The sequence below is a fragment of the Lipophrys pholis genome (genome assembly GCF_963383615.2).
Source record: "Lipophrys pholis genome assembly, chromosome: 11".
Lineage (NCBI taxonomy): Eukaryota > Metazoa > Chordata > Actinopteri > Blenniiformes > Blenniidae > Lipophrys > Lipophrys pholis.
In genome coordinates this window covers 26,332,213-26,355,922 of record NC_137631.1, presented here as the reverse complement: position 1 = coordinate 26,355,922, position 23,710 = coordinate 26,332,213, and the positions used below count along the sequence as shown (strand labels likewise).

At 41.3% G+C, this 23,710-nt stretch overlaps 1 protein-coding gene across 1 annotated transcript in view; it reads left to right on the top strand.

Moving 5' to 3' along the window:
• Nucleotides 1-23,710, top strand: part of mical3a (microtubule associated monooxygenase, calponin and LIM domain containing 3a) — a 66,597-nt gene that overhangs the window by 2,445 nt on the left and 40,442 nt on the right. The window contains exons 2-11 of the mRNA XM_080474854.1: nucleotides 16,926-17,320; nucleotides 18,309-18,516; nucleotides 18,773-18,889; nucleotides 19,005-19,106; nucleotides 19,932-20,087; nucleotides 20,447-20,547; nucleotides 21,692-21,949; nucleotides 22,093-22,208; nucleotides 22,534-22,660; nucleotides 22,874-22,967. Of these exons, the coding sequence (XP_080330980.1) occupies nucleotides 17,042-17,320; nucleotides 18,309-18,516; nucleotides 18,773-18,889; nucleotides 19,005-19,106; nucleotides 19,932-20,087; nucleotides 20,447-20,547; nucleotides 21,692-21,949; nucleotides 22,093-22,208; nucleotides 22,534-22,660; nucleotides 22,874-22,967 (1,558 nt within the window). The 5' untranslated portion in view covers nucleotides 16,926-17,041. The remainder of the gene's footprint in view (nucleotides 1-16,925; nucleotides 17,321-18,308; nucleotides 18,517-18,772; nucleotides 18,890-19,004; nucleotides 19,107-19,931; nucleotides 20,088-20,446; nucleotides 20,548-21,691; nucleotides 21,950-22,092; nucleotides 22,209-22,533; nucleotides 22,661-22,873; nucleotides 22,968-23,710) is intronic.

The following is a 23,710-nucleotide window of genomic DNA, read 5'->3' as shown; positions in this document are numbered from 1 at the left end:
CGATCAGCCAGTAAGCAGATATTTAGGCAAATGGCGGATTTCAACATTTCAAATAATAATGTTTTTGCATTGTTGTTACACAGAAATGGCAGAAACTCTGAAATCTATTTAGTTTTCATGTAGGAACACTATTGCACGCTGTTGTTTGTTTTTTGTAATGAAAACACATACACACACACAATTGAATTAATCCCAAGTGTTCTTAATGTTTTTTTTCAAGTTAGTTACAGGTTTGGTTTACAATATCTACTCTTAGTAGTTTACCTGCCTGTTTCATCAGTGCATTACTGACCTCCACCATCCAAAATACACTTAATGCACACAGCACAAACCCAAACAAGCACATTTCTTCTTGCAGCTTTTCAGATTACGTCAGTAGAACAATACTTTTCGTCTGTAGGTGGACACAAATGATGTGAATGTGAGGCTGACCCTTTTGCTGATTGTCTCTCAAGGTGGGAAAAGTCAAATCCTGTCTATGATTCCGAGTGACCTTCCAACGGCATCATGAATATGGGAAGTGGAAACTGTGGTAGATGAAAGAACGGAAGGAAGGAAGCCCTTTGAAAGCTGCTCCCGCTGTGTCATGATGTATCCCGACTGTCAGGTTTTTGCCCGGAGGATTTGTTAGTGTGGTTGACTCATCCGAAATGCTGCGGCTCCTGCTGATGCCAAACTAACATGCCTGTTACTGCAGGACTGGTCTGCAGAAAGTCCTTAGAAGGAGTCATGGCTGCATGCGGACACTAATGGTTTGCTGTTGGAGCACGATGCTCCTCAGGAGGCACTCACTGTAAGGAAATCTGGCTACTGAGGGACAATTACTGTCTTGTCCTTTTTTGAGTGTGACCTTTTCTAAATGAGGTCACGGTGATTAGTGTATTCCTGAGAGCTGAATCACTCGCACATGATGAAGCCAAACGGCATGGAGGAAGACATCAAGACACAGTTATGGTTAATGTCTTTGCTTTTAAGAATCAAGCGTACCTTCAAAGCAATTCAAGTACAAACTAAGTACCCGCTGTCTCTCAAGGTGCTTTTGTCCTGCAAAATGTATTGTTCGGCTGGATGAAGTTGACTAAGTGACTGAAGTGACTTGACACAACAGTGGTGCTCAGTCACTGAAAACTGATCTTCTTTTTTTTTTTTTTGTAAAAGCCGTTTCTGTATAAACGGGGAAAACGAAACGTTCCTTTTGTTTTTTTTTTTTTTTTTTTTTTTTTTTTTTTTTCTTTTCTTTTTTTTCTTTGCCCTTGTCCTGTTCGGCAGCTTGGGCCAACAATATGATGTGATTGAGAGCCTTCGGAGTCAGAACAGATTTTGGTCTTGCAACAGGGAGAGACCTGGAGTCTCCTCCTGTTGCCTTCTCCGTCAGAAGATGGCATGGCTGCCGTACACACGACCGGGGGGGAACGAAACGTTCCTGAAACGCTGGTAATGCATGTGCGAACTACGGTCCTAAGAGATAGTTGTGGACGAGGACGACCGATTCACAACGATAAATTTATCCGACATAACCAAAACATGGCATTATGCAGCTCTGATTTGGGAGAACTAATCTGTAAAGCTACTTGTAAAAGTTGTGTGTACAATTTACAATATGATCCCCACCCATCTCTCAGCTCTGGATTAAAGACTTACTTCTTGGGTGTTTCTTCTACTTCAGAGGTCAGAAGTAGGTTAGTATGACAAATACATTCCTGAGGCCGCTGATATGTGGCCAGCCTGCTGATCCTTGTACATTCTAGCAGAGCCACAGTTTAACTTTGCAGTCAATAAGAAATGAGTGACATTGACGTTGTCTAAATATACATTGCCGAGACGGGCACACAGAAGATCTACACATCGGTGTGATGTTTACCAAAACAGTGCGGCTGTAAGTTACTTGGTGGTAAATATTCTGTCAAAGTTCCTGTGAACACTCATCCAGTTTATTGCAGATTGATTTATGGTGACATGGAATGTATGAGCTCATGTTATTGTCACAGTGCAATGTTATTATCCTAGTCATTTTATTACTCGGATAAACAATAATAAAAACTATTTCTGTGGTATGTAATCATTTTAAGTATTGTAATAAATATATGATGAGCGCTAAGTACAGACACTCAAGTAGATGATGGTAATTCTTTACTGTTTGAGATTTTTATTTAATTATCACAGATAACGGTGCTCTTTCTCTCATCCCCAAGTAATTTTGAAGTTGCAGAGTGATTTATCACGGCCAGTCTTTTGTGACATGTATGTTTCCTGTATTTATCTGTCACCAATTGACTTAAGCTTTGGTGCAAATTAAAATATATTGGTTCACTTGTGAGTCTCATTGTTATGGTATTACACCTTTAAATAGCTACGTCATTGTTCTGCATCAAATAGTAGCAGGGAGTTTATCAGTTGACAGGCCAGGTACTTTTGGGTGGGTGCTTGAGGACAAAAGTGAAGATTGGATTGAAGCTGCAGAGTTAAAGCTCAGTATCTATGCTTTTATGGCTTTTTGCCTGCTTGATGTGCAAACGCGTTTGCCACTCTATTCACACCAGAATGAAGCCTTCCAGGCTCTGCTGTAAGAAGTAGATGAAATTCACATTTATTTACTGATGTTATGGGACAGTTGATGTTGTCACATGGGCGTTTTTTGTGTTTATCTATTTTTATTTTCTCCCCAAGTCATATTTAAGTCCAAAATAATTCATTTTTGCAAATGGCCTGCCTCAGCTGTTGGTGCTAACTGATAACAGTCATCCTTTACTGGCAGTGAATCACATGCAGATCAGCTCGTTCTCATCCTTTCAACATCAGTATTTTTTTTTTTTTTTATGAACTGTGTTTAACCCAGCACTATCTAAAACGGAGGTTTACTTTGGAAGAGAGAACAAACAGAATGTGAGTGTGTACTGCTGTCTTGAGTGTGTGTATTTGTCAGAGATTGGACACTTCGTAGCAGGAGTGCGTCTGTATCCAAGCCACTGAACTCCATGTTGGTCCTAATGGAGGTCAAGCACCTTGCATGGCAGCCACTGCCACAACTTTCTGTTGTTTCTGCCGTTTCCGTGTAAACACAGTTCGTTTTCTAAATGATGTTTTTCAAACGTGATGCGTTTTTACTTAAATCGTTGTCGTGTAAACAACGAGGGCCTAAGACACCTTGATGTCAATATTCCAGGAACATTATGGCACTTTAAAGATGATTTACAGAACTGGATAACAGATGGTAATGAACAGCCCATCTGCTGCTATAGCTCAGTGTGACAATATTCTCAGATTTTCTACAAACACAACACATCAGTTGGTTTAGTGGATAGCAGATAGGTTTTGGTTTTTTTCAGTGTTGAGGTCCAAACTCTCCCGAGTCTATTGAGTGGAAACAACGTCACTGATGAGCCGTCTCTCGGCACTATTATAAATGAGAGTTGAGTCCAGGGGTCACTAACCAGCTGTTGTGTATCATTACGGATATAGTCCTCGTCGCACTTATTTTATTTCAGGGACCACATACCGCTAAATTGATCTTTTGGTAGGAAGCATTAAAATTACAGTGTGATAACCTTTTAAATAAGGAAAACACTTATAAAAAAATTATAATTTTTTTTTTTTTAATACAAATTCATTTTAGAAAAGTCAACATTTGATACATTTTCTCAAAACCTACATTACCTGAAAACTCTTAACAAAGTCAGTAGTTGTCAATGCCTGCAGGTGAACAGTATTCTGCTGCCATGAACGAGCAACAAGTGACTTGACTTTGTCCTTTAGTTGTTTGTTCAAATCTGCCAAAGGATCTGAATCCTGTCCGTCAGTGTTTCTGAGCAACTTGCTTCTGGAGCTTTCAGAATGCATCGTATGGCTTCTTGCTAACTAGTTTTTTCTTGCTGCATCCCTGAAAACATGCGAAATGCAATATTGTCCTTGTTTTTTGTGCTTCTGACCTCCTGACATTATGAAGTGAAATACCTTCTGCGCTTCGTGAATTCTTCTTCCAAATAATTAAGATGTTTTAAGAAGTTTTCTCACGGTGAATGTAGAGTGCATAGAAACTGTGTTTTGTGATGTGTGTATTGTGCATGTTGATGTTACTACAACTTGATGCTGATAACTAATGGCCACAATCTCTTTCAAAGCTCTTGATGTACAAATGGAGAACAAGAGCAACAAAATCTTAGTTGATATTTGTCACACTTATCTTGTGGACCATGTGGTGGGCTGGTTTTGGTGCGTGGGCTCTATGCTTGACACCCCTGATATAGTCCGTCCTGTAACCGTTCAGGTCTTATTCTGCTCTCACGTCCATAAAACAGCTTGTCCTTCTCGGCTATAGTTGTCAGGAAGCGTCTCACAGCTGCTGAGCCTATAGCCGTTGACCTTCCGTCCAAGTCGCTTTTCACTCCACTAAACTGTTTCCTTCTCTGGGGACCACGTCGTATTTCACATTCACTCTCTGGTTGTGTGGAGAGGAGCCTGGAGGCCTTGTTATCTGCCTGTGTGGACACGAGACAAATTCGTCTCTGGCAGGCTCCGATAGAGAAACAAGCCGACTTAATGTTCTTTCCCTGAAGAAAGTGAACAGACCTCCATCTTTCCCTCGTCGTTCTCAGTGTTCTGTTATTTTGATGATTTCCCATCAGGGTGGCGCTGCAGGTCTTTGTGTGCGTTGCCAGGACAAGTTCATCAGTGCACTTCTGAGCTCACTTCCCGTACAGCAGATGCTTTGCTGGGTTTTATAGCCGTGAATATGGGTGTGGGAATATGTTTAGTGTGTGTTTGTGACCTCTTGACGCTGTCCTTAATTGTACTTGCTTAGCTTACGCCTGCAGCAGAAGCTGTTCAAACTACCTTTCCAAGTACAAGGTGACGCTTGTTTGCTGTTCTTTCTGTTCTAAGATCATACGTGTCGGTCTGCCAACACTAACACCCATATGTGTGAGCGCCGCGTCACTATTGTTAACAATACCATGCTCACAAAATGGGTGGGTAAACTGAGTAAGCAAATTTATCGTCATTGTAATATCAGCGAGACTTAAAACTGACTGAGCTATGATAAATGTTGTTTTCCATGCCCTGTGGATTGTGCTGAAAATGGAGTTCCCTTCAGTATTTCAGAATTTTTAATGGTAACAGCCTCGCAAAAATCAAGAAGAATTACTAATAACAAAAGTTAACAATCTAATTCTCTGAAACACTGCTGGTGGGAACTGCAAATACACCAGATCCAGAAAAAAACAAAAACTAAACAAACATGATCCAATTGCTTCTGTTTAAAATGAGCTCTAGGAAGAGAAAGAACACTGTTATTCTGAAGTACAAATACAGTGACATCAACATCATGTACCTCGGTGTTTATTTTTTGTTAAAAGTCCAGATACTGTCAAGCAAGTATCACAGAGTAGTTTTATATCAGAGAGTCACCTGTAATAATGATCCATCTTCGTCTGTCCATACGAATGTCCGCGTAGTCACCATCGTTAATGTGTATAGTGAATTGTTCCCTGCGGACACGTGTGTGTGGTTCTATTATAAAAACAACCAACAGCGCCCACTAATGACCCAACATGAAAACTACATCATTTGCTGCGTAAACACAGAATTTCTCTCCAACATAAATGCAAAAACGATGCGTTTTCACTTGAGATGTTGTGTAAACATGGCCTTTGCCCAAATAGTATTGTATTTTAAAACCTAATAATGATTAAAATGGTTGATTTTCAGAACTCATAGTTTTTACATAATTTAAGTGTTATTAATAGTATGAATTAATTTTTTTTTAACTTGGATTCTTTTAAATACCCTAAGATCTTAAGTTGGGGAACAAAAACACTAGAAAAGATGGATAGATCTTGTATTTAGTAATGAATACTGAAATTCTCTTTGGACAGACTCGAGAAAATGGGGAAAAAAGAAAATTTGTTTATTTTTTTCCTTTTTAGAGTGAGATAATCCATGATGTGCGTCTTCCCTCTGTATAAACATATTTGTTTTGACATGAAATGAGTTTTGGTTCACCTAATAAGTTGATCTCTCTCATCTGTACACCGCGGAAACACACTGGCTTTTTTTTGTACATTTCCACTCTCTCACTTTACAACGGTTTTACGATTATCCGACCAATATACTTTCCAGCCCATTGACTTCTCCCTGAAATGTGATTCACAGCTTTCCTCGAATGTCGTCTCCGCTGCACCTGCCGAGCACGATCCCACTGCCGCCCGCCGCATCTTATAATTGGTGACAAAGATTAAAGTGCACTTTGGGAGGAATCTGTGCTGGTGCTTTCTTCTGTAAAGCTATCCGTGTGCCTCTGAGTGGGTGTTCAGTTACTCTGCACAGTTCAGACGGGAAGGCCGACCTTCCTCCGGTCCAGAGTGCGCTGAACTATTTGGAAGAGGGAAGGAGATGAGATGACTGAGCGTTGTGTGACCGGGGAAGCAGGCCTCAACTGGCATATTCTCACGCTACTGTCTTTCTGATGAGCACATGTGGACTTGATTTGAATGATATTTACAGGTTCTTCTCGGTGGTTTCAGCTCAGAAATAAATAAGTGATCGTTTTGGATCCTTGTTAAACGGTCTCAGCTGGAGACGCCCTCTACTTTGTCGTCTTCCTCCTTTTCGAAAACGCTCGGGCTCCATCGCAGTGTAAACGGGAAAAAATCGTGGTTTCATTACAAAAACAAACAACAGCACCCACCAGTGGCCCAACATGAATCCTGCATTGTTTTCATTGTTTCTGCTGATGGTGTGTAGACAGAGCCGAAATTATTGTTCAGGTAATTAAAAAAATAAAAAATACAGCAGTGGCTTTACACTGAAAATGGGAGACATTCTTACAGGGTGAAAGCCAACACGGGATAATAAGTTTAAGTAGTACGCACTCTTTCCCTAAGCCTCACACCACTGAGAGCAGGTCTCGGCACAGTCGATGGTTCAAGTGTAGATGTGATGGGATTATGTGTTGTGCTGGCTGTGGTTCACTGTCTCTCACACACACACACACACACACACACACACACACACACACACACACACACACACACACACACACACACACACACACACACACACACACACACACACACACACACACCTTTTTGTACTTTGCTCCCATCACAACATAAAATATTTACAGATGTCGATAAATCTGCAAATATCCGAGTGTTGAACAATGTAGTTTGGTTAATTTGGCAGATTATTAATGAGAAAATGTTTCTGTTGATCCTGTATTCCATCTATTCATAGAACCATCACCACATTTTTAGCCTCTCATTTCTTTGCTGTGATGACTAACACAGACCGCACAATTAAAATGAGTTCATTTCCCACTGTGTGTGTGATATACCGTCAGAACTTTTCTCAATTTTCCGAGCTTTCCCAAAGTCCAACGTTATCTTTGTAATGAATATGGTGGAGCAAAGAGAGGTGAAGCGGTGAACGGTGGTACTATCCTTTTCCCATGGCCTACCAGAACAAGAAACATATTGTGGAATAGATTTTGTGTGCCTCTGAAGGTTAGTTTTCATGTCACGGCCCAACTGTTTATATTCCCCATCCATCATTCCTCGTGGATTAACATGAGGCTGTTGAAAGGTATAGAATCACTGAGACTGACATGTTTGAGGTGTTGTAATGCCGGCTTTAATCCTCTTCTGCTGTTGATTATTCAAATGGGAGTTTCCATTCTTTCCTAACTTTACATATTTGGAGTGTTTTTAATCCTTCAGTCAGTTCTGTTCTTTTTATGTTTCTTTCCCAGCACTCTCATCAAGGGTATCCATAAAGAGCGTGGGCTTTCAGGTATTTGGGGACGTGCAAGTTTCCATGTTCTCTTTTTCATTTATGGGAATTACCCAGGTATTCCAGTCTCTTTCTACATATCATAGATGTGCGCCATTTGGTAAACGGTGTGATTGTGAGTCGAGTTTGCACCGGTTTAGCTCCATTGAAGGTGGACTGGTGGGAGAGCTTTGGCTGTCCAAGCAGGAGAAAAGTGGCTTCCCAAAGAGACATTTTCACTTGTCCTTCATTACATGTTTGTATAGATCAGTGCAAAACCTTGGGCTGCTGTTTTGTGTGCCGTTTCTTCTGTTTAGCAGACGAGAGCCTTTGTCTGTACTGTAATGCCATCTTGCATTACGTGATTACCGAAATCACGTGCGATGGTAAATTATATCTACACACAGATCAGCTTCAAAAATACAACAAATTACAGAGTCCATGTCCCTGTAAGTATTTGAAGTATGCTGTATTACAGGTCTTTATCTTGTCCTGTTGTGCATTTGTCTGTTATATTTCTCCTTTTGTAACATCGCAAAAAAAAAGTACAGTCACCCAGTTGCCTGTTTGAGAAACCATCCTCTCTTTGACTTTCTGGCTTTCAGCTTCTCTTCTGCCCGTCTCCATTCCACACCGGTCATGACTAATCCTTGAGGGCTAGTCTGTGTTGACTGTGTATTGGCTTCTCCTCTCATGTTACACTTCCTAGTTCTCTGTGTAGAATGGTTCAAGCTATATGAGTAACCAGATCCAATGCCTCTGTGTCACTGCTCATGTGCGAATCAGACAAATAAACACTGATAACCCCACGTATGTTTCTTTTCTGTTGTGTTCTATTCATACCACAGTGACAGTATAAACTGATTTACACTGCTTCACCCCCCCGCCCTCCATCATATCTCGTGTGCTTCATTGTAGTCACGGCTGCATAACTGCGGAGCTGGCTGTACTCTTGTTATGAAAGGCATGAAGGGTGGGAGAAGTGGCATTTGGTTTGGAATTTAAGAGGTTTCCTCAATCAAATATCTGTGAGAAGTACAGGCAGCCATCTGTAATTGACCATGTTTGATATCGGGGAAAGCCAGAGTCCTCTGAAGCCTTCGCTAATGTGAATTTCATTCTGTCTTCTGTAAATATTCATACTGGAGAGAATTGAAAGCTGTATGAAACCAATTTGTTTTAAATTCTGTCTCGTGGTCAAAACCATGGTTCATTAGATTCATCAGTGTCAACAGAATCAGATTTGTTTGTCCATTTTCTGCTTTTTCTTCTTTTTTCCTCCCAGTTTAAGGATAAGAAATAACCCCTAGGTGACAATTGGGAAAAGCCCTGGACAGACTATCGGTCCACCGCAGGGAAACACACAGTCACACATTCACCTACATGAAGTGTAGAGAATAGATTCAATAAAGAGTAGAATTGAGCTTTTGATAATTTTCTGAGCAGACTGGGGCCAAAATTATTCCAGAGTTACTGTTCTACATTACATCTCATGCTGACTGCATTTAGCGTAACCTAGTTGTGTTTTTGATCCGAGTACGGTACCCCTAGACGTTTTTGTAGGTTTTGCAGGTGGCGCTGTTCAGCTGTTTTTGCCACTCATGTGTGTTTTCTATTTTATGGATAATAAAGCACAAAATATCCAAACGAACTGTTGTTTCCTCCGATTCTTGTTCAGATCATAAGAATTCAGATAAGAAGAGCATGACATGTTTTGTATTTGGATAAAACAATGAAGTAAAAATCCACCTCAGACATTTGACACCACTCATTTATAATGTGCTGTGGACAAAAACGAAGGAAGGGAAGAAAAAAAAAAGAGACACAGACGATGGTGTTTACAGGATGCTGCATGCAAATATTCTGCTTCGGTGCTTATTTTTTTTCGTCCGAGTCCCACGACACCACAGAAGTGATCAATTTGACTGAGAACATGATTTTCTTTTTTTTTTCCTGATGCGCTGAATATTGATGCGTCGGCCTGTTTCGTGTTTTAAGAGAGGACAACATGGAATTTGGTGTGTTTACTAGATTAGATGCTGATCTGTGAACAGAGTCGGTGAAAATCTGCGCTCGGATGAAGTTCTCCGCCTCGTGGCGCGGCCCGACTGTCCGAAGCAGAAGTGATTCAAAGCCCAGATGGTTTGGAGACAGCCTCTGCCAGAGGCGGGCCGGGTTTCTGTCAACAAATGTTTGTGTTCTGTGGGAGCTGTTGGGCTTTGTCGGCTGTATGAATAGACACAATTGTTTTCAGTGCCGTGATTGAACTTTAGAATTCATTATTGTGGTTGGTATCGACACACAATCCAGGATCTTGCAGCCCTTTTTTTTTTTTTTTGATGAGTTCAGAACTATGATATATTTTGCATTATATAAGGATGTTGCAATGATGTGCAAACGCTTTTGGCCAGCCAACACTGGTATGATTCATATATGTGAAAATAACATTGAGTCCTTGAATAGTTTTGTTCATTATTCTGCCCAGAATATCGCGAAATGTTCCCCAGACTATTATAACCATACCTCCACACGAAGACAAAAGTCGGGTGTAATTCAGCTGTTTACCCATCCTGCTGACTTTTATCTAATGCGTATCATCATTCTGTTGACACGTGGTTTTAAAGCTTAGAGTGGTAATCCATTATTACTGTCTACTCGTGTGATTATATTTCAGTAACTGTTGATTCCTAGATTTCGATCACCATAATTTCTAGAGCAGTGTTTGGATCCTCGCATGATATTATCATCTTACTGCTGCTGATAGGTATATGGAGTTTGATTTAACGCTTGGGTTCCAGTTCTAATATCTCTTATAGGTATGGAATAACATTCCACAGTATATACGGATGTGGTTAATTCAACTGATTCATGATGACCGACAGATGAAAACTGTAAATGCCGACTTTACATTTGTAATCTTCTGGTTTGGTAATTTCACTACTGGGACCGAAGCGATGCATTTTGTTGACTCGAGCTGTGTTTGGTTTGTCACTCTGTTGACATGTTGTGTTGCTATTTGAAGTCCTCACCCTTATAAAGGACTGAGGGAAAAAACAACCACGCTTCTGAATGTGGAAACACTGTCGACCCTGATGTGTTTCTTTGGGACAGACAAGCTGCAACGGCTGTGCTGTGTACATTTACACAAAGGCTACTGCCCTTTGTCTTAAAGAAGATAAATTATTGAATATTATCTATCCATTTCTCTGAAGGAAGAAAATAAACCAGGAGTTAAAAATGAGATTTTATCTTTGACTTGAACTTGATTCAACTTATTAATTTCTGTCTTCTTCAAGACAAACAAGTAGAGGCTTTTCAGGACATTTTACGAAGACTGAACATTGGACGAAAGCAGCCACCCCTTTTGTCCGCCTGTATCATTTATTTATTGATTTGTAGGTATGTATGTTACCAACTGTTTGCAATAACTATTGATTGAATTGCATGACATTTCGAGGGACGATTTGCATTTTTCCAAGGATGGTTTCATTAAATTTTGAGTGCGATTGGGTCAGAGGTCAAGGTCTAGATCACAAAAAGGTAAAACAACATATTTCCATCATAATGCGGTCAATTTCAATCCAATTAATATCAAACCAATGCCAAAATGTTCTGTTTTCAATTCCTTATCCTCCAATATGCCACACGATTCAGTGACGTCATTACCCTGGTTAGCGGTTGGGAGTCAAAGGTCAAGGGGGGGGGGGGGGGAATCACACCACACAGAAATTGTAAAATGTGTGTACATCTGTGTCAAACAGTGATAACATGAAGCAATACAACCAGAGTGGTGTGGTCGATCAAATAACCTTGTAATCCATTGATTTCCATGGTGACAAATGTGGCCTTGGTGAAGGCATGCGCTCTACCGATGGCCCGTTCTGGTTTTATATATTGGAAATAATAATATAGACTTATCGTCTTATCATTTTTTTGACTTGTTTCCAGAAAAACTGAAAATGTGTGACTTTAATGATTATTTACTGTCTCCTTGATGAAGCTTCAAATGTAAAAACAAACGTTTAACTTTCCCTTAAAAAATGAAAAACGTTAATGCAGAAGCTTTAAACCATTCCCTAATAGGGAATCCAAATATTTGTCCCTCTAATAATGACAGATAATAGAGAAACAAGAGTTAACTACTCCACTCCTGCAGCCAATACAGTCTTATTTTACAGCCCACACGGAGCCCATGAATAGACCACACCTGCTGTTTCATTGCTGTGTAATTAGTAATATGGCGCTGCCGTATTGGAACCATTTTCAGCTGCCGTTGTAACGGACACATGTGGGATGATAAGGTGATCATTAACCAGAGTAAAAGTCCTCTCTAGGCTAGCAGGATTCAAGACGTGAGCTCAGGCAAAATCCAGTCTGGGAAAACTGGTAACTGGTTGTCGGCTGGATTAAACGTTTTTTGGCTTATACTTCATAGTGAAGATGTTCAGTGCTGACTGCAAAAAACATGTTTGTCGAGATTAATACTGTACATTGTATTTATAATTACTATTCAAAAATAACAATAATTAATTATATTAATTAAAATGCTTATAGTTTGGGAATGTCCCAGGAATATTGTCTTGTTTCTTTTGTTCTTTTTTCATGCACACTGACGGTGTTTACACAAAAGCACGGTCCTCAAACATGTAGCCCAGTGGCCTAATCTTCTGGATTTATTTTTAGATTAGTGGATGATGTAATGCTGCTAGTATGAAAGCCACGGCATGCTGTGCATGTGTGTGTAGTGTGTGTGTGTGTGCACAACTGTGCAGGGGAGTGGGGTGCTGGGTGTGTGAGGACTGGCATGCGTGTGTGTAATTCGAGCGCGAACTCTGTAAATGTGTGAAACCTTGCAGCTCATCCAAGCAATGTGGATCTGGAGAAGGATCCAAATAAATCCATGGAAGTGGTTTTCATCTACGAATTCACATAATAGCGTGGTTATAATTTGTGCATTCGGTTTTCGAGTCTTTTTTTTCCCTCTAACACTAACATTGTATAGATCTAATCTCATTTGCAACATTTCCCCAATCAATGAAATATATTTATAAATAAAGCAGTTGTGTGATATAATGATTTTGAACTTGATCCAGATGTTCGTTTTGCATCAAATGTGGGGAAAAAGTATTAAAAAAAAATTTGCATTCTGTTGCACACCGGGTCACAGCTTGTGATATGACACTGGACTGGGTTATATTATTTAACATATTCTAGATAATGGCTGACGGGTTAAAAAATTGATAAAACACATACTGGTTTTGTGTCTATTAGGGGTTTTTGATTTGAATTATTTTGTCCTTTATATATACTCTGCAACCATCATAACTGTTACACTTGCACCATTACACCATTTTAATTTGTCTACCCACAATAAAATTAGTTCTAAAAAATGTGCGTATCAGTGAATATAATATTGTTTTACCCTCAGCCACACAATTTTTTCACAAATCAATAAAAAGATGAAAATAGGAATTAATAAAAAAAAAGTGGCAGCCCACTGACCCCTATGTTTCCTTACTGCTATGCTCTCTCCAAAACCTCTACAGCACCATCTATGATAGAAAACTTCTTACATGTCCAAAACCACTGTTTTAATATTTAATACTAATGCATGGGTTCTGGAGGCATATGTTCTCTCTTGGTCACCATTCTGTGCCAGACAGAAACACATGGTGCTCCTGCAGACAGAGCATATGGATCTGTGCAGGAGGCTGCTTTAGTCAAATTAGAGGCACGCTTTATTGTTGTCATCCCAATGTGAATGGGTCTGGGTGTAGCATGCACTGAAGAACCTGCCCGAGCTGCATCTTTTTACATATTACATACTGTATACTATGAGCCAACATATCAAAAACCTTCCAGTGTGTTCAGTGTTGGCCTTCTCAAGTGTAATAGTCTTAGCGTCCTCCTTCCCATGCTCAGTGTACGTAAACATGATTCACGGTCATCCTCTAAATTCTCTGGATCATGTTTTATTTTCAATAAATGTTTTTGGAGAATGATTTCAAACAAGTTGTAGATGGCCTGCATATTGATTTCAAGATGTTCCTGTCTGATTGAGTTGGTATCATTAGTCAATCCTCTGATCCAAAGAGAGGACTGATATGTGTTCTTAAAAATGATCAGTTAACTACAATGTGATATAGCTGAACAGTTTCCAACAGTATACCTATACTCAGTTGTAATGTTTGCTGTATTTCCAAGAGTATAAGTTGCACCTCAATGTTAGTCATACTTCAAACAAACAACCTGCTTTTATCCAGTTCCTCACAAGCTTCTCAAACACTCTGAATTCTCTTTTTCAGATGCTCTGGTTTATTTTCTTCTGCATATTTTATAATTGTGTAGCTCAAATTGTCATTCTGACACATCTGAGCGTCCTGCACTTGCAAAAAGTACCAAGTTGTGGTCCTTTCAATGCATTCATAAAGAACCTGTGAGTTTGAATGGATTTCAGCCTGTTCTGCACTGTGACAAGCAGCTGCACTTTGACTTCTTAGTATAAGCAACAGTTATGTGCTTGCATTGCTGATGGTCACCCAAACACGGCTCTGGCGATTCAACACAATGTTAAGAACAATTGATTGGATTTTGACTCAGATTTATTTTTTTCTTTTTCTTTTCGAGCCTCAGTCTACCCATTTTGATAGTTTTTGTACAAACACATGTCAATGTTGCCTGTTCTAGACTTCTAAAATAAACCACCAGTACTTGCACATACCAGCTGCTAAAATGATTAACTGATTTACACTGACCACAAGTGGAGGCAGGACTAATCCCAGACTGTGATTTTGGCAGAGAAAAATAAAAGAAACGAAATCGTTGGCTCAGTTGGAAGGGTGTGTGTGTGTGTTCGTGTGCCTTGTATGGCATCTGTCGCTTCTGGTGTGTTGAGCACATGGATGAATGTGCTAAATCTTGTGAAGCGGTAAAACGAGTTGTATAATTACAGTCCATTAAAGGCATTTTTAGAGGTCGATTAAAAAGTCCCGTAAGTTTAACCTACAGCAGAAATACTGGTGGTTATCTAAATGGTCAGGTCTTGGTAAAGGGCCTTTTCTCTCTGTCTGGCTCTGCACTGTCTTAACTAAATGAGGCAGAGCTGAACTCGAGACCTGATGTTTTCACTGCACTGAGCAGTTGGCGAGCCGTGAAAAGGAGGCCGGCTGACCTCTGTACCTGCCCTCCTTTTCATCACGTTTTGCTACTGGGACTGAGACTACATTGGTTTTCAGCAACTGGCCCAACATCTTCGTCCAGTAGACTTCAGAGTCGAGGCCTGGAAATAGACCGGTGCAAATACTGCCATCTTGAACTGTTGAGTGGAGCAAAACCATGAATTGCAAACTTATACGATTCTTCCATAGTTTTAAAAACTCGCCACTTAACTAAACAGATAAAGATTTTTCACGCACAAAAATTTCACGGAAATCTTTTATAGCTAGATGATGAATTTTACATGACATTGTTTCACGTGAAAACGCTTTGTTTTCGTTTTTCAGAAAAGTTTAACGTTTACACGGCAACCATCTGAAAATGATGTCTTCCTACACGGTAACGCTGAAAACTATGTAGTTGGCATGTAAGGCCACTAGTTGGTGCTGTTGGTTATTTACATAATAAAACCACATACGTATGCGTTCAGACAACGTTATGCTATAAATATTAACAATGGTGAGTACACAGGGAGACTGCCAAGTTGGATTGCTCTGACCAGTGACTCTCAGAATTACCAAGTTCCAGGAGAATATGGACTTGGAATCATGACACTCTGGAGGCAAACGCTGTTGTTAATGTCCATCTACTGAGCATGTGCAGAAGCTGTGTTTTCAACAGCAACAGGAGTCCGATCGTTTTCAAAAAGTTTTGTTTCCAGTAGCCCCGAGCACTGTTATCGTGTAAACGGACACCCAAAACGCACCGAAAAGTTTTCCGTTTTCAATTGAAAATGTTGTAAACCGGGTTTAATGTAATTTAAATGTCTACAATAAGCTTTCACTATTGGATAAAAATTTTATTTTACAAAGACAAGCAGACGAGATAAAAATTTAAATGACCAAAACCAATTAAAACTGATATATCCACTATAAATGTAATTTATTTGTGTTTTTCAAAAGTATTTTTAAGGGTTTTGTTGCATTCAGTTGTCCCAGAGTTCTGTTCTTCACTAGTGATCCCATCTTTTTTCATTTTCTGCAAAATAGCCGGTAGCGTAGCAAAGAAACCACTGTACAGTGAGGTTTGCAAATTTCAAGGAATTGAGGTTTCTGCGTCGTTGCCTTGAGGACATGATGCAAACACATCTGCTGCTTGGATAAACAAAAATTACTGAGCAGCAAATAGACCAGATCGACCATTCTTTTTGTCCTTCCTTTTGCAAATATATAGTTTATTTTAATGCATCTTTTGTCCTTTTCGTTCCCATTACAGAATCTGTTTTGTATGTTTTCCCATTGTTGAAAAAAGCTCCTGTTTACTCTTGCTTGCAAATGCGGTCGCAGTCAGTCAGAGGGCCCATCAAGACATTCCAGTTAAGACAGCTGAGTTATGGGCGCAAGAGAACATGAATGATCATGCCGTCCTCGGGGGTTAATAAGCAGAAAACATAAGAATTCACTGCTGCGAGAGGAGTCATAGCTTGTAACAACAACAACATCAAAAGGGTCGTGCACAGTGAATGAAAAACAGCAGGTACCCCTTAACTTTTACTATTGCAAGATCGTTTTCTTCAGTAACGGTGGTTGCATTGTGCAGCAGTGTTTTGGGATGAGCTGGCGGTTTCCTGTGCCTGGAGTCTGTCTGGACATGTGTACACCCTTGTGCTCAGTGCTTTTCCTGTTTGGCTGGGTTCATTGCTCTCGCTGTGTCCAGCAGCTCCATTCCTCGACAGATAAGAGGTCGCTCGAGGTCATGCGGCTGCAAAGCAAGTCATCGGCGAGACCCGAAATGAGGCACTTCTGAAAAATATGGCTCTTCATTTAGAGAAGTTTGAGGGCTACTCAACAAAGTCTTTGACCTTAACTTAAGGTTTTTAGATGTTAGATGAGTGCTGCTTGCATTCAAGCACTGAAAAACCATAAACTTGAGAGCATGTTTTTGTTGTGTTATGTGTGGGAGTACTTCAATCTCAACATTTGTCTTCGATTCATGTTTTGTGACAGAAAGAAGATGCTGCTGGCTGGGAGTTAAATCCCTCCAGAAAGAGGGGCGTTCCAGGGCTGGGGCTGGACCCAGAGACCCCCTGCCTTGCGCGGGGTGAAGGACGCGAGTCGGGACCATGGGGGATGGCGGTGCCGGAGCAGTCGGTGGAGACGGGGTGAACCGGTCCCACGTGCTGTTTGACAACTTCGTCCAGGCGACCACATGCAAGGGCACGCTCAAGGCCTTCCAGGAGCTGTGCAGCTACCTGGAGCTCAAGCCAACCGAGTACAGGGTCTTCTATCACAAGCTCAAGTCCAGGCTCAACTACTGGAAGGCCAAAGCGCTCTGGGCCAAGCTAGACAAGCGCGCCAGCCATAAGGAGTACAAGAAGGGCCGTGCCTGTGCCAACTCCAAGGTAAGCCTTCATGAGAAACATTATGAGGAACTGGATGATTCCATCTGGAGCTGCACAGCGCAGGCTCCAGTTTCCGGTGGGGCTCAACAGGTTGACAAATTTGATCCCCGGTGTAGGAATCATGTAACGCGATGCTCATGTTTACCAAGCGGGCTGCAGTGTAATGGGTTCTTTTAAAAGGACAGTGCAAATACACTCGACATCGTTGGTCTAAAGGACCAACATTTTAAACGTTTGATCTGGAACCTCCAATTACTTGCTGTATACTTGGTGTTGAACTCTTTTTAGTTCAGGGGCCACATACAGCCCAGAACCAGTAAAACCTTCATAACCCTTTAAATTTCAAATCGAAACAATTTTAACACAAATACTATTTTAATTATACCTTCTAGTGCAAAATACAGTGAAATGTCTAGAAGTATTCAATCATTCTGTGGAAAAACTGTGTTAAAAAGGTGATGGCTTCTTTGTAATTTTCACAATTTAATCAGTCTTTTGTTGAGCCGGATTGAAGCCTCGTGCAGGCCAGATGTGGCCCATGTGTCTTATGTTTGGCACCCCTGAACTTAATTCAGGGATTAAGCTGATAAAGTGAATGTATTGCCTTTAAAGAAAACTATGAATTTATTAAACCCTTTTTTATTGTAGTATTATGTTTTTTCAAACCCAAATTAAGAGATATTCTGTATCCCCTAATAAATTAATTGTATTTATTGTCTAAAGTGTATTTATTGTGAAAATCCCAAATGTCTCAAATGAAGCTGGTAAAATTTGGTTCAAAATATAAAAAAAAAAGATTTTGTTCGTTGATGTTTTCAGCCCAGAATTGCTTGTTATTTTGATGAACTGGAAAACAATGATGCTGCATTCTAAATGACAATTAAGAAGGTGGTTGTGGTGATACAAACGCAGACAGAAATGTTTTTACTTTTACCTGAACGGTTGACGTTCCCTTAAACTCGTGTCCATGACATTTGCTCTTGTTCAGTGTCTCATCATTGGTGCTGGGCCATGTGGCTTGCGTACAGCCATCGAACTGGCCTTCCTGGGGGCCAAAGTGGTGCTCCTGGAGAAGAGAGACGCTTTCTCCAGGAACAATGTACTGCATCTGTGGCCCTTCACCATCCAGGACCTCAGGGGCCTCGGGGCAAAAAAGTTCTACGGGAAGTTCTGCGCTGGTGCTATTGATCATATCAGTGAGTAGAAAAAAAAAAAATTTTTACCCTCATGAGCCAGAGCTGCAAATATGTTGGCGTCAAATAGATGTTTTTTAAGTCTAGATTTTGTAAACTATGTCCGTTAACACGGAAACGGTACAAACACTGAAAATGATGTAGTTTTCACATAAGGCTCCTTGTGGGTGCGTTTGGCTGTTTATGTAATGGAACCACACAAGTGTACAGTGTACACTCTATTTAAGGATGGTCATAATGGCTCTGTTTTGTCTTGTAGGTATTCGTCAGCTTCAGCTGATGTTGCTCAAAGTGGCCCTCCTGCTGGGCATTGAGATTCATGTCAACGTGGAGTTCAAAGGGCTCATTGAGCCCCCGGAGGATCAAGACGGTGAGAGTAAGTGAGCCAAGCTGCTGCCAGACAAGTTCAATGAAAATGAGTCGTGACACAGATAGTCACCTCTGAATGTCGGGAGCGTTTCTTTTTGACTACACATGTGATGTTTCCTCAGAGATTGGCTGGAGGGCCGAGGTCCACCCCAGGACACACCCTGTCAACGAGCTGGAGTTCGACGTCATCATTGGAGCAGACGGAAGGAGAAACACGCTACCAGGCAAGTTTGCGTGTGCAGACGGGAAGGAATGGAGCCGTAGGACAGTTTTTCCCTCGACTTGAACAGGGCGAAGCGGCACCGTTTGTCGGAGGGTCTCCGGACGACCGTGATCTCATTCGTGTACAGCTGTGATTGGCGCCTGACCTCACTCTGCTCCTCGTGTGCGTGCGTGTGTGTGTGTGTGTGTGTGTGTGTGTGTGTGTGTGTGTGTGTGTGTGTGTGTGTGTGTGTGTGTGTGTGTGTGTGTGTGTGTGTGTGTGTGTGTGTGTGTGTGTGTGTGTGTGTGTGTGTGTGTGTGTGTGTGTGTGTGTGTGTGTGTGTGTGTGTGTGTGTGTGTGTGTGTGTGTGTGTGTGTGTGTGTGTGTGTGTGTGTGTGTGTGTGTGTGTGTGTGTGTGTGTGTGTGTGTGTGTGTGTGTGTGTGTGCGCACCCTGCTGCTACGTTCCACTTCAGAGAGCGTTTGGTCTCCGTTGCAGAGCAGAATAGCGATTGTTGAATTGGCTGTCTGTTTCCTTTATGAGGGTCGGGGCCTCACACTCTGCTACACTCGCAATGGGAACCCCCGTAGAGTGAAGTACCATGACCCCTCTCTGTTCTACTCACCGCCGTGTCAATGAGGGGAAACTGCAAAGCACAGACACTCATGTGTTAAAAAGAAATTAGAAAGCAGTTTTTATTGTAATAACAGAGATCATCTGTGTTTATTAGGATTCTATACGTTGGCACAAGTGAGCAAATTGAACCGGTTTCTGATAAGTTCACATCTTGTGGACTTGGTTTTTTGACCTTTTGGATCTTTGAGAGTTTCCTTTTTCATTTTCTGCAGGTTTCCGGCGAAAGGAGTTCAGGGGGAAGCTGGCCATCGCCATCACTGCAAATTTCATCAACAGGAACACCACGGCGGAGGCAAAGGTGGAGGAAATCAGCGGCGTGGCGTTCATCTTCAATCAGAAGTTCTTTCAAGATCTCAGAGAAGCAACAGGTGTGTTTACATCTCCTTTGGGATCCTGATTCCTCATTGATGCCGATGATTCTGAGCCCTCCAGCTTGTTCCCGCAAGCACCGAATGCCAAAAGATTGAAGTAACTGGAACAAATAGCCTGTCTTTTGATCACAGTTTAGAGTTTGTCAGCTCACCCAATTAAAATACTTAGGTTTGATGCCAAGCCCGTCGCAGTTTATCGCTGACATGACAATGTCCCCGGGGCTTTGGCTATGTGCTCTGAGTCGCGTAATTGCTGCTCTTGTCCTCAAATGACGACAGAGCAGTCGGCAGCGGCAATAAGGAAAGGGATTGTGTTTCCAGTGTAACAATACATCTTTCTCCTGATTCTTTTTTAGGTATTGACCTGGAAAACATCGTCTACTACAAGGATGACACGCACTACTTTGTGATGACTGCCAAAAAACAGAGTCTGTTGGAGAAAGGAGTCATTCTGCATGTGAGTGATCAAAGCACACGTGTGTGTGTGCGTGTGTGTGCGTGTGCGTGCGCGTGTGTGCACATGCGCGTGCCTCTGTTGCAATTGTTGAATGTCATTCTGTCTCTCTGGACTAGACATAAAGGCTGTTTGCACGCACAGACCAACAGAATCAAGTCTGTCTCTTGCTCTCGCTCACTTTCATTCCTTTCAAGTCTTTTAGATGAGTTTTCTTTTTTTTTTTTTTTTTCTGCATCGAATAGTTTAACTAAGCCAAAAGGATTCAGGAACAAACTGCCAACTCAAGCACTTACTGAGTGTTTGTTTCCTCACTATGTACGGTAGTTTCCCTTTTCCTGGCCGCTTTCCACAGGAAACCGGAAAGTCCTTTTTTCACATGTCTGTCTTCTTGTACAGACATAAGGTGTACGACAAATAAGGTCTGGCTGTGTTGTGACAATGAACTCATCAAATTAATAAGGTTTTAGGTCACACTTGAGTATTTAAATGATTTGGATGTAATTTAATAGGGTCTAAACTGTGTGGAATTTCCCGTTTTTTTGGGGGTTTTTTTGGATGCAATCACCTGCACAGATCCCTTTTTTAAAATGACTGTGGTGCAGGAAGGGTGTAAGTCTGGTCATAGCACAAGCCAGTCAGGGCATTTGAAGGCAGCACCACAAATTACAAAACAACCACTGTTCAAATCTTCCACTAACCCTGCCCTTCCCCTCACCCATTATTACCGCCACCAGCCCGGCACTGAGGATCCAGGCAAGCTCGGAGACGGAAGAATGTACCTCTCACCGCTCGCTATGAAAACATGTCTTGTTGAAAGCACGCAGTGATTTGATGCTACATGTTGGACAGACTCGTGAGCAGCGTAGTTCTTTCCAGCACCATGTCAACAATTCTTTTTAAAGATGAATTACACAGTTCTTTCCTAATAAGTGCCATTTGAATGGTTCAATACATCATTAAACTGGATAGAAACAGTTTTTTTTAAAGTACGCACGTTTATTTGATTATATTGTTTTTACTCTTGAGTGGCTTTAAAGCCACTACACTTCATGTGACGTCTTTGTACACATTAATATGTCTTTATTGATATGTATCTATGGTGTCAGGTTCCCTTATTCAGTCAATTTGGTCTTTTCTCATGTAGGACTACGCAGACACTGAAATGCTGCTGTCCAGGGCAAACGTAGACCAGACTGCATTGCTGTCCTACGCACGCGAGGCTGCAGATTTCTCAACTAATCAACAGCTGCCCACCCTGGACTTCGCCATCAACCATTACGGCCAGCCCGACGTAGCCATGTTCGACTTCACCTGCATGTACGCCTCGGAGAATGCCGCCATGGTGCGTCAACGCAACGGCCACCAGCTGCTGGTGGCGCTGGTGGGCGACAGCCTGCTGGAGGTGAGCGAGATGGATGAAGCCTTTAAATGGTTTTGCAGACTCTGGGGGTCAAGTTAGGCAGTTTAAAAAGAAAACGTTCCAAACCATTTGAGCACCTGTGGCCATATTTGGTTGTTGAATGTGGCGTCGGCTGTTGTCCGCAGCCGTTCTGGCCGATGGGCACTGGCATTGCCCGAGGTTTCCTGGCAGGCATGGACTCCGGGTGGATGGTGAAGAGCTGGGCTCAAGGAAAAACCCCTCTTGAAGTGCTGGCTGAGAGGTGAGGGTGTGGAAACACTGATGCGCGCGCACACACACACACACACAGCCACACTGTACTTCTTTAAACACACCCTTTTATCTCTAAGTGGTTTAATCGGAAATGTGCCTGTATGTGATTTGGAGCATCAGTCCCACCTCTGCTAGTACTAATGGGATAAGAGGCTCTCATAAGTACTGAACGGCATGTGACTTCACAGTCCTACTACCTTTGTGCACCTTAAAAATCTATGTTATTTTAATTTATCACTATATGGCAGCTGTATCGGAACTTGGACTTTGCCTGCTCATTACATAAGAAGATTTTATTCTCCTCTGTGTCTCAGGGAGAGCATTTATCGTCTCCTGCCTCAGACCACTCCCGAGAACGTCAGTAAGAACTTCAGTCACTACAGTGTTGATCCAACAACACGTTATCCCAACATTAGCCTTAACTTCCTCAAGCCCAGCCAGGTGAGAACATGCCCAAACAAGCCATTTCAAATCTCTTAATTTGTCTACTTGTAGACATCAAATTGTAATTGTTAAATTTTTTCTGTGGCTGCTTTTGCTCAAGAACCAATTTTAAGCCACAGTGGTTTTGCTAAACTAGTTACACCAGTTTTGTATAGGTCATATAATACCTTTACTAATCTCAGATGTGCTTTAATAATCTCGATGTTGCAGGTGCGGCACCTTATTGACACTGGGGAGCACCAGGAGCTTCGCATTGAAATTGAGAATGTGATCAACTCGTCAACGCCCAAGTTGGCCAGGAATGGTTTGTATATTTCTTTTTTAAAATGTCCCAACAAAACAAAAAAGAGACTCCGTACTGTTTTACCACCCTAATTCCCCAAAAGTTGAGATGCCCCTTTAAAAGTAAATGAAAACAGAGTACATAGATTAGCAAATCTCATGACCTGTGCTTCACTCCCAATAGAACATAATAAAACATGTCAAGTGTTCATGGAAAAATTTGTTTTTAACTTAAAGGCCGCGACACATCTCCAAAGAGTTTAAAAAAAGACACAATGACAGGCCTGGAAGGCAATAACCTGGAGTTGGATTAGCATCTGTCGCAGTTTACCATCAGTGCTTAAAAGTACATTTAGGGTTTATTTGAACTCGCATCCAGACATTTCTTTAGGTAAAGCCTTGTATATCTAATAAAGATAATTTTGCATCTATTTCTGTGTCGCCGTAAAAGACTCTGAATCCTGCACTTGTTTCTGTTCAGTCTGCCAAAATAAAAAACCCCAGATACAATAACTGTTGAGCTTCTACAATCCGGCATCAGACAAGAATGTGACTGTGTTCTTCTCTGAAAACTCCACCAACTCACTTCCTAAATACTTACACACAATTGTTAAAAGAGATAAACCTTTTTTCCGCTGCGTTGCTACCCTCATCTTTGGAATTTCAACATCCGATATGTCGTTTATGCTCATATAAGGCAGAATACCAACTTTTGGGGGATTTAGTTGTATAGTTGTATAATAATAAAATTCTTCATTGATTAAG